The sequence below is a fragment of the Acanthaster planci genome, linkage group LG17 (genome assembly GCF_054643075.1).
Source record: "Acanthaster planci isolate LZ-2023a linkage group LG17, COTS_SCS, whole genome shotgun sequence".
NCBI lineage: Eukaryota > Metazoa > Echinodermata > Asteroidea > Valvatida > Acanthasteridae > Acanthaster > Acanthaster planci.
In genome coordinates this window covers 703,082-714,319 of record NC_141793.1, presented here as the reverse complement: position 1 = coordinate 714,319, position 11,238 = coordinate 703,082, and the positions used below count along the sequence as shown (strand labels likewise).

Sequence of the window (11,238 nt, the reverse complement as noted above, 5' to 3'; positions counted from 1 at the left end):
CGCAGGTTGGATCTGGAGGGCCCAAGCAGAATTAATTTTACGGATTGAGGACAAAAATAGATATTCAAGATATAAGTTACTCTCTGGGAGTGGATAAACGATTCATTACTTCCCTAAGGAACAAATTAGTCTTTTTGAGGGGCATCCAAAATATGAAAATTACAGGTAACGCTAATCTCATTTTTCCTGAGAAACACATGGAAATAATTTCCCTTTCTTCGACGCCAGCCCCCCCTAACAGATTACAATTTACGCGCCTGTAGTACACGAAAATTAGTACAAACATGTATGCTGTTTTATTCGGGGCTTCTGGGAAAACACCTTTCTATGGAGGAATGTTGGCTACAAGCGTTCCCTGCCCCCCCAAACCTATCCACTTTGTAGAACGATGATAGCACACTATACAACCACACGACACAAAAGGGAAAAAACAAGAGTACACTATTCCTTTTTATTATGATACAACAGAAAAAAGCAAGTTCACAGTATGAGTTCGATAAATGTATTTTGCGGGAGTCATAATGCACATGCAAAAACAAATTAATCCATTAAAAGTAATCAATGGAAAAATATAGTTTCACTGAAAACAGGCCACTCACAAATATTAATTCCAGTGTTAAAATCCTTTCGTTTTATATGTGCCATTTGAAAATGCTCAGACATTAGCACAAGGATATTACTCAAGCACATTTTCCCACGTCATTTTTAATCACTATACTAAACGTATTTTAGACAATTGTCAGAACTGTAATTTTCACTTATAATTGATGTCGTATATGCGTTTGCCAAGATCACCAATTTTCCTCTTTTGGCGATTATCTATATCAGAACTGACATTCACGTTTCAATTTAATGATGACAAGTTACTTTTTGCAAGCTTAAAGTCACTTAGCTATGGCTTTGAAAGCATTAAACCTCTGAAGTTGTGGGTAAAACGAATTGACCTACTTCTCTCTTGAGGATTTCCCTGCATTATTTTCAGTTTAAAGCAGTTTATTAAGAAACAAATTAAGTAATGTTTTACTTTGAATGAAAACAATCCCCCCAGCAGCCACTGCATTTCAGAAAAGATACAAACATACATCTAGTTAATAATATGTAAGTATAGTACTACTCTCTTGCCTGAATTACAAGCCAAAAGATATACGACATCAAACCGACCGAATCACTTGCCTAAACAATTTACGACGCACAAATTGATCTCATCAGCTTTGCTGTTTCTTGTTTTAAAGGTTCCTTCAAATTAACAGTCGTTTCATACTCAAGAAGTATGCAAAATATTTTGCTCAGCTGTGGTTTGTTAAAAGCTTTGCTTTAATAATGGAATGATCTACAAAGAGTAACCACAAAGCGTTTTCTTTAATAGGTACAGCAGATGAACATTTCAATAAATCCTCTGGGACTATGTCGACCAAACGAGCTTTATTTGAGCAATTTTCCATTTTTCAAAACTGGTCCATGTAGCTTTCCAAATAAATTTGATACATGTAAACATTCATCCCATGTAAGACTGGCTCAAATGACATATTCTTAAATTACTCATAAAAAGTGAAGGTGCCATGTGCTTTATTGTAACATGTTATGTAACATCCACCCTTGCAGAGGCGGTGACCATACCCCTCAAATACAATGAAGCTATCTATGCACCATGTTTCGTCTGTAATATTCTGTGTTTTGAGTTTAAACCTGTGTTGTATTTAAGACAGGATTTGGTAACACAGAATGTTAAAATGGGTCGGGTCAGGTCAAAGGCCATGGTAGGTCAGGAATCAACTAGTGTTGTTTGGGCGTGGCAGGGGTGGAGTCTTGTTTTGGACCGTGAACAAGGGGAAACACACCAAGTGATGCATAAACCTCCTTCAAGATCAGTAGCACAGTGTCTTCAGAATCCCTGGGCATAAAAGGAAATGGGAAAGTGTTCAAGCCAACACAATTTACAAAGCAGAGCAATCAGATTTATTGGTCTGTCAGTTTTAATTCTAGCTTCTTTGTATAAGAAGCACATCATTTAATTCACTTCTTGTATCTTCTTCACTTTGCGTCCTGAAATTTCTTGCAAATATGTAAAGTATAATTATATCAACAAAGTGTTGTAGGCGAGACCACTTACGACCTTCACGAGATCACACAAGACCAGCACAACACCTCCAGTCTGAATCCAAGTCATAAACTACTCAAATGAACAGCAACAAAAGCATTCCTTTGTCATTGTTCACCCTGTTACTTGTGACTGGTCTCGTGATGGTCTCGACTACAACACTTCATCAACAAGATGTCACACAAAAATTGAATTGAAGTTCCATCTTTGGTCAATTGTTATTAGGAAGTCTGGAAGGGTCTTGAAAGATGTTCATTACAATTGAAGACTTTTCCTGAATTTTAGACTTTCTGGCAAGGATTCCGTACCAGTAGCAAGTGTGACTTCCCAAGGCAAAGAGATATTCATTGAAGCTTTCCAAAGGCGCCTCTTGGAGAACATAGTCTATCCGGCGGCCATTGTTCAGCTGACCCAACCTGAGCTCACACTCTGCGGATGGACCTATGACACCAAATCATTGAATAAAAGGGTAAAGGGTTAAACACCTTTTATAGCTCTTACTGATTGCTGGATAAAACTTGTCAAGTGAGCTGAACTGGGCACATCCTTGCATTGATTTCAGATAAGCTCCTTTTCAGAAAATGTTACATATGCAATTTTGTCAGATTCCAAACTGAGTGAGTTTCCATTGGACACCTGAAGCTTTAAATCCAATGAGTGTTTATAAAAGGACCTGTCACATTTGAGGTCTTGATGGAGAAGGGTGTTTCGCATCAGTCACTGATTTTCCTCTTTGAATGAGGACATTGTTTTCAATGAGAATTCAATGTTGCTTTGTCTTGTACCAGTACTACCTGGTTCCCTGGAAGACAGGCCATCTCGTTCCTGTTCCTGCCTCGACATCTCCTCCATGCTCAACTTTTCAGCCACTGCCTCCATTTCCTCTGATGTGACGGGCGGAACCGCAGCCTCTGTTCCGGTCCGATGTGCCAAAGCAAACTCATGGATGGACTTCCACGTCTTCTTCATGGATTCGATCAGATTGCGCTTAAGGTCGGACCCAAAAGCTGTCAGGCTCTCTCGCAACTCTGCAAAGGAGAGGTTTCATTGAAGCGGGATGGTACTACACATCTTAATGTTCATACTTTCTTAAATGATACTGAGATCAGCCAACTTCCAGGTATTGGTAAAAGAACCTCCTGAAAGCTCACAATGACATCAAGTCGAAGAGACCTTTACCTTACCAAACCTACCAGGAGCTAACACCTGTACAGTACAAGTTTGATTACTGGAAGGATCATCCACCATAAATTGGAGTCCAAAATTAACTAGAGAGTTTAAGGAAACGATGAAAAATTTTGAAATGAGATGAGAACATTACAACAATTCAATGTGAAACGGCATAAATCTGCTTTTGTGTTTGTGAAAAAAACAAGAACGGTAGAACGTTACCAAGATGGAAGCGTTTACGACCCTTGTGATGTGGCATCAAGAATGGCTTGACATCAGCCATGTCAGAATGGACCAGAGGCTCCATCCTGTAGGCAACTGGGTCAAACTGTCAAAGACAGAGCAATAACAATAACGACAAGTCGTCTGCAGCTGTGTCCAGAATGGGTTTTCAGAGCTACGGCTATGTCTACTGTCAGCATGTGTCTGTGTATATGTAGCTGGTGAAGAACTTGACCAAGCCCTAGCCACAGATTTCAGATACTGCTTGAAGCGGCTTAATATCAACTGAGTAATACACACACTGGTTCCAAAATCTCCACCTTTGTTGATGATGTAGTTCAGAAGACTTACTGACGAGGTAAAAAGACGTCCGTCAATTAAGAAAGCAAATCTAATGGGGACTCACTGGGTGAAAGATATTGAAGAACCCATCACAGGTCGGTAGCTTGTATTCTTCTCCAACCCTACTGACCCCTCGCACAGTCAGGAACATGCCGATGGGGGAGCCAACGGCAAAGAAACGCTGTGGCTTAAAGTCGAGCTGGGAATATTGAACAAATGGTTGGCCGACACCTGGACGGAAAAACACAGAAATGGGACAGCAATCAGAGCACAAGTTTCTATTGCCTGCCGAGTTTGGAATCCATGCTTGGGCAAAACTTTGGGATATGTCTCGAATAAAACTACAGAAATGCCTGCAGTAGGATGTTGATTTTCATTATTGCAGGACTGTTTATGACCACTGCAGGACAAAGTGACGGGAAGTATCCTACATTAAGACCAAACTAAGTCCACCAGGCCGCCATCTGCTAGCACAGACAGGTTATCATGAAATCTATCAGACAAACATCATACACAGGCTGGTTTTGTATTCAAACATCTAGACAGACTACTTTTTTCGGCAGATTGTATCTGCATACACTACCTTCGGATCCTGGTTCAAAGTCAACGTGTACAGAGTGTGTGGATACATCGTTGAGTTGTGAAGCCGAAGCCTCCTGCTTTTCCATCTCCAGTGCTTGTCTGATAGCTCTCTCTGTCTCAGCTTTGATCATTGCCTCTCTCGCTTTCTTCTTGCTCTCCTGAAGTAAAAGGAAAAGGGTCAGAAAATCTCTTTACTTATCTCTCTAACCATCTAACCAGTTCAATCTCAGCCTTTCAACTGAACAGTTGCATTCAGGGTACGATTTTGATGCTATGAGGTCAGTAAGTAACAATAACTCCCTCCACATTCTTGCAATTCTCCATGATTCCCTACTGGGTAGGAAACCAGTGAAACATTCTTCATACTATGAACTTCGAATGATCACCAAGCACACACAGAAATTAGCACTGACCGGGTTCTACCTTCCTCAATCCTATTAGGACCTCCAAAGGATTGATGGTTAAGGTTAGTGTACTTATTAGCATTGGCTGAGTTCTACCTTCTTGAATCCTACTAAGACCTCCAGGGGATGATGGTTAAGGTTAGTGTACTTCAAGCTTTGCCATAACAAGACATTGATACTTCAGCTGTCTCCTGACCTCCTTAGTTATTTGCTCCTTCAAGAAGCCTCCAAGTTTCTTTCTTGGTCCAAGAGGGAGGCCCATCTCCTTCAAGTCTGAGTCACTGCACATCAGCTGAACAAAACGACAACAAACAAACACCTGTCAAAGTTGGGCTGAAATAAAATAAGCTGGTACACGATTCAGCATACCGAATCACTCAGTACACCTGTGACATGGATACAGGCAAGCATTCTGTTCACATTTTTGCTATTTGTTTTTGCCACACTTTGGGAGAAAGTATGTAACACATCTGTAAACTGATCAAGATCTTTAGTACCAGGCTTTCCATGTCTATCCTCTCCTCCTGAAATTTGGGCAAGAAGTCTGTCAGTCCAAGCTGGGCGAGGGTGCTGTCCAAGGTCATGACCTCTTCCTCAACCCCCTCGTTGGCTAAATTTTCACTGAGCTCGTTGCTAGGCTGGGCCACTGATTGCTCGGGTGTGACAGGTGTTGCCAAGCGAGAGTCGGTCGTTTGTAAATTTGGACACGCATCTCCCTGATGTGACAGGAGGTCAAAGACAATCAGAGAACCTGGGGGAATTGAGGATGAACAAAAAAATTATTTAGGTTTCAGTTGTCCAGCTTTTATGAAATGGAACCTTGAAATTTGTGAGTCCAAGGGAAACTCACCTAGACTGTGTCCGACGAGGGAAACTTGTCCCTTGAAATCGGGGTTTCTTTCTTGGAATAGTTGGTAGAGACGATTGATCTCAGAGCAAACGTGCTGAGCAATGGTCTGCGAGTAAGAGGGACTTGAGTAAAAGAGGATATCCAGGAGAGTGTCGTTGGTGAACCTGCGAAGACGTGAGATGCTGGGCAAGGTGATACGTCTCAAACGTCTGAAAGAAGACCAGGAAATGCCTTTCGTTAGAACACTTCAGAAAAGTGGGTGATATTTTATTAATTCCTTTTCAGACATGTTCAAATGCCTCAAGTTTCCTAGTGTTTCAAGTGCAAGTATCCAGCCCAAGTGAGGATAAGCCCACGTTGGAATAAGGTTCCGCTTCCAAGCTCAAAACTGTGACAAACTAAAAAATATATTAAACTTGAAGAAAATGGAGGTTATCAACCAACATTTTCAAGCGATGCGTGATTGTATCTAGGTGGTATCTCGGCTGATTATTTCATTTAGAAAATCTGCTCAGTCAATTTCATTCTAACCGCACCTGTCAACACCAGTAGCATCTCCATGCAAAGCATCATACCAGTGGACAGGTAGGAACTCAATCCGTCCTGTCCTGCCATCATCTACAGCATGCTTGAAATGGGAACGCATCAAGCCCAGAGAGACAGAACGGAAGTCATCCACTAGGAGTCAATGACAAATACTCAAGATGAAGCGTATGAGTATTCATGTTTGTACAAGCAATGTGGGAAATTCTCTGTAGTGTTCCAGGACCCAAGTTTTGCTGACGATGTATAGCTTTAATGTTTTCATTACTGTCACTGGCAGCTTATGGAAAAATTTTCAGATCCAACTCTGATATCAAATAGACCAAGATTTTGTAGATAACAGAGGAAGAGGCACTTGGAAGGCATGTTCTGGTTTGAGTCGCTCGCAATACAAAATAAGAGAAAACAATGCTTTCTTACCACATTCAACAATCCCTCGAAACCGCAAATCACAGACAGGGCCAATACCATGGACTATGAAGACCAAATGATCAATCTGACTGGGTTCTCCTGAAAATAAAAATCCAAAATGAGAAGAAAAATGGGTATTTGACTCAATGATTACTCTGGCAGATATAATAGACCTATTACAAATGACTGAAGCATAAAGATCTTTAAATATATTACAGTTACTGCATACAGAAACTTCCAAGAAATAATGCACGTTCACATATTAAGCTTCAATTAATTAAAAATGCTATGGAAAAAAAGTCTGAACCACGTAGTTCATTGTGGCAAATTTGTGAGACCAAAAACAAACAAGGACAAATGTTAGCAACTAGCTTCAAATCCTACCTTGATCAATGTTTTCTAAGTCATCCACTCCCCGCTTCACAACCCTCGGTCTCATCTGCCCGTCAGGGGATGTTCCAAAGTCATCTGGTCTGGATGGCGGTCGAAAATGGACGATGACGTTGGGATTGTGCATGACGATGGTCTCGCCGTTGGAAAACTCCAGCCTCTTGTGCCAAACGTTGTTGAGAATCGCCGACTTGTACTCTTGCTGTAGTAAAAAAAAAGTGCAATAATAAAGAGTAAGGAATGAAATCGCAGCCCGGGAAGCTGAGGAAACATTGTGGAATAGCTGCTTGGTCAAATGCACAGACCTCTAGTTGATCGGCCAAGTCTTCCTCATAAGGTAGGAACCTGTTTTCCCCATCACTTTTGTAGAACCACGTGCATCTGCGGACACTAGAGGGCCTTTCATCCCAGTAGACTGCATGTCGTTGTCGCTGTTGAATAGTCACATCATAGCGCCCTCCATTGGTTGAGATGACAGTTTCCCCATTAGGATTGTTATATGCTAGATCCAAAAAATCAATCAACAGACTTTCAAAAATTCAAAAGCATGACCTCCAAATTCAAATCGTTCGTTATTTACTACAGTATGTAATTATACTTTTTTAAACTCCTCACTTTTCTGGATATTGAGAATGTTATGAACATTATTTCAATGTTATTGTTGGCATCAATGTGAATTTAAGGCAGGATCCTTCATCACTGGCCATCATTGAAATCAAATCCTCCATGAGGCATGAGTGGAAACTCAACTTGAAAGATGACAATTCCTGTAATACTTCAAACTGAAGGCAAAGCAATCACACAACTATATAAAAAAACAGCTTTTCTGGTCTGCTTTTGGCCAAAAATTGTTGTGCTTAATAAATGAGAAATGTTTGTTTGTTCTTGTTCCCTGCAAGTTACTCACAAGCATGAAGTGCCTCGTCTAGTCTGATGGAGTCCAGAATACTGAAGGGGTTCCACACCTCGCCTCTCTCAAACTCCTTACAGTAGAACCAATGGGGCTGCACAGGTTGGTAAGGGGTACCACCTGGGACAGGAGAGCCACCTGTCTGGGGTCCAGCTACCTGCATCTGGTGCAGGTCAGCAGAAGTGGGGGGCGGCCTTGAAGAATCAAACTTCAAAAAGAACAAGATGTGAACATTTTATAATGAAGGTGTGAAATCTCAAGGTTATAACATTGGAATTAAAAATATGTGAAGATTTTTTAGGTGTTTTTGTCCCAACTGGCTCTTGTCAAGAACTGCTTTTTCATTATATATAACGGGTTTGCCCTTACCCAACGTATATTTATAAGCACTGTATGCTCAGTGCTTGTCCGAGAGCTTGCGAAAAAAACCTCACAAGCTTACTCGGGTGGGACTCGAACCCACGACCTCCTGCTTACTAGTGCAGATGTCTTAACCACTCGACCACCGAGCTTGCCGGGGTCGGCTGGCCGGTCCGAGTCAAATGAAGCAGCGGGTACCGCGAACTATTATCAAGATGTATTTTTGCGTTGGGGAGATGTTAATTATATATAACGGGTTTGCCCTTACCCAACGTATATTTATAAGCACTGTATGCTCAGTGCTTGTCCGAGAGCTTGCGAAAAAAACCTCACAAGCTTACTCGGGTGGGACTCGAACCCACGACCTCCTGCTTACTAGTGCAGATGTCTTAACCACTCGACCACCGAGCTTGCCGGGGTCGGCTGCTTTTTCAACTGTCAAAAGGTATTTCAAGGACTTCTTATCATGAAAGAAATCACATGGTGAAGTAAACTCACCACTGGGCGACTTGGTGGCCCAGAAGGTGGGGCTCCTGATGGGGGTCCACCCAAAGGGAGTGTTTCCACTGTGGGTGCACTTGTAGAGGGTGCTGATGCTGAGATGCCTGCAGGGTGAAGTACTGGTCGGTACCCTTGGCCAAGCTTGACCCCTCCAAAGCCCCCTGTACGCCCCGCAGGAGGCCCTGTGGGGGGAGGTGCATTGGGATCACGGGGCACCGACATGGGCGGGGGCCCTGGCTGGATGGTAGGGGTGCTCGCAAGAGGACCACCATAGTACTCCTGCGTTGATGGTGGGGCAGCTGGACTAGAGAAGCTGACAGGTTGGTGGGAGGACGACGGGGCAATCAGAGGAGGTTGGTTTGGATTGGTAGGAACAGAGGTGGTACTCTGCTGGGTATGTGTAGGGATGGATGCTGGTTGGCTGACGTTGGCAAAAGGGTCTGAGACACTTGAAGATGTTGTAGTTGTGAAGAAGGGTACTTGTGGTTGGGTTGTCTGGCTTCCAGGAAGCTCAGCTGTCTGGCCAAGGAAATTGTCTGCTTCACCTTCTTCTGTAGGAACAAAAATAACTTTTTGAGGAAGAGTTCCATGCCTTAATATTACTAAACAACCCATGCAAAAACCCTTCGAAATTGGTCTGAAAAATTTTAAGTAAATACTTTGATAGTTTCCCTACAAATTTGACTCTTTACAAGGCTACTGCTGTCTGACGGCTGACATACCACCATAGCAAAAAATTTGGGAAAGAGTTGCATACACAGATGCCACTGAAACCCAGTGTACAAACCCTATGAATCTGGTGTGAAAAACCTGAAGTGTTTTCTAAGTAAACAGGCAACTTCAATATTTTCACTGCTGCGTTTCATTGCTTTCAGATGTCCACAGGTCAACCCATGCAGGACAAATTTGTGGCATCTGTACTCATCCCAACTGTTATGTGGCTTACCTGGAAAATTTCACCTTCAGATTATGGATTATCTGATAAGCCAATTTCCCATTCCATCACCATGTTGATTTTAGCGCCCCCCCGGGAGTAAGTGAACAAAGCTAGAGGGGAACAAATTGTCTATGTAACTGGGAAAAATGGCACACTAAGGGGGAACTCACAAAACAACAACAAAAAAACCCAAAATCTCTGACTAAACAAGGACCTTTGAAGGAAAGGTCACAGGAAACTGCGTAAATAGACTCAGACACCAATATTTGACTTAAAAAAAGGACAAAAAGAATTTACTAAAAAGTACCCAAACAATGAAAAAACCAAAGGGGCCAAAAGACTTCACACCAAAAGACTAAAACTTTAAAGGACTAAAACCCAACACAGTGTGTGAAATGGACCGTATGAGTACATGTATACACTCAGACTTCAATCACTGACTTCTAGCAGAATAGGGCTCAAGCAGAAAAACCACACTCCAGTTAGGAGGAACAATACATAGGTACATGTGAAGGTGACTGGCCTCTGCTGATCTGCTACACGAAGTGTGGCCAGACTAGGGGGAAGCTGGGGCTTAAACAAATAAACAGGGGGACACACTACTAAAAAAATCAAGAACTCTAAACAAAAGCTAAACACTTTTATGTAAAAAAGTGTACTAAAAAACACTTGTTTCTGGCTCTGCCACATCTACAACAATAACAATTGCGAGCAAATGCTCGCCAAATGTTATGCAAGCAACGTTGTTGTCATTAATTTATTTGCTCCCCTCTGTTAAATCTTCTCAGCATGCGCACATGGATGGAATGTGAAAAAACTTGATTTTCGAATTAAACCACCCCAAAATATTTTTCAACTTTCAATATTTTATTTGGCAATGCAGATGGCGTAATGATGTTATGTGGCATGACTTGGTCTGGGCTGGGCATGCTGGGGCATGGGGTTCTGAAGCTGAATCATGATCAGCACAGTCGGCATGGTCGGTAAAGGCAGCCTCCGCCAGGAAATATCACACAAACTTAGGTGGTAGTTTGGGGCGTGGGTTCTCCTACAACTTACAAATTTCAAAAGTGCCAGCAAGCATTATGATACCCCCCCAACAGGAGAAACCTAGTAGAATGATTCATAAACTCCGAAGTTCCGCCCTTGCCCAAGAAATCCGATGCAACGACTACTATACTGGCCTCCAGGCTTTCAGATATCTCTAGGCATGCTAGGCGCTTGGCCTATGCCATCACCCAAGATAGACGAAAGGTGATAAAACGCATAGGCCTACCGTATTTTGATGATTTTCAATATTAAATCCCAATAAAAACGAGCAAAAGTTACCCACCTGTTGGAAAAAGAGATGCTGTCGCTGGAACCGGTCTTAGAGCGTCCGGTGCCAAACTATCACTGGCAGAAAAAAGTAGTAAGGGCGGAGGATTCTGATTCGGATCGGCCATGTTTTCTCCCTTTCCTCAGCACGACACGTCATATAAAAGGTCGCCAATGGAGGGCGCTATTCGTGTCAGATTT

At 42.3% G+C, this 11,238-nt stretch overlaps 1 protein-coding gene across 2 annotated transcripts; it reads right to left on the bottom strand.

Annotated features, from left to right (window-relative positions):
- Nucleotides 1-437: 437 nt before the first annotated feature.
- On the bottom strand, nt 438-11,209 carry sec23ip (SEC23 interacting protein). 2 transcript variants are annotated; one of them, XM_087148324.1, is made up of 16 exons: nt 11,054-11,209; nt 8,781-9,334; nt 7,920-8,130; nt 7,318-7,514; nt 7,007-7,214; nt 6,632-6,721; nt 6,205-6,346; nt 5,669-5,877; nt 5,316-5,569; nt 5,015-5,110; nt 4,416-4,572; nt 3,897-4,063; nt 3,491-3,596; nt 2,884-3,126; nt 2,407-2,539; nt 438-1,891 (listed from the first exon to the last, which is right to left on the bottom strand). In XM_087148324.1, the coding sequence occupies exons 1-16, from the start codon at nt 11,163-11,165 to the stop codon at nt 1,774-1,776; spliced, it is 2,997 nt and encodes a 998-aa protein (XP_087004450.1). In that variant the 5' UTR covers nt 11,166-11,209; the 3' UTR covers nt 438-1,773. The 2 variants fall into 2 exon arrangements, with proteins under 2 accessions (XP_087004450.1, XP_022087759.2); XM_022232067.2 differs by having other exon boundaries at nt 2,893-3,126.
- Between the last annotated feature and the right edge of the window lie 29 nt (nt 11,210-11,238).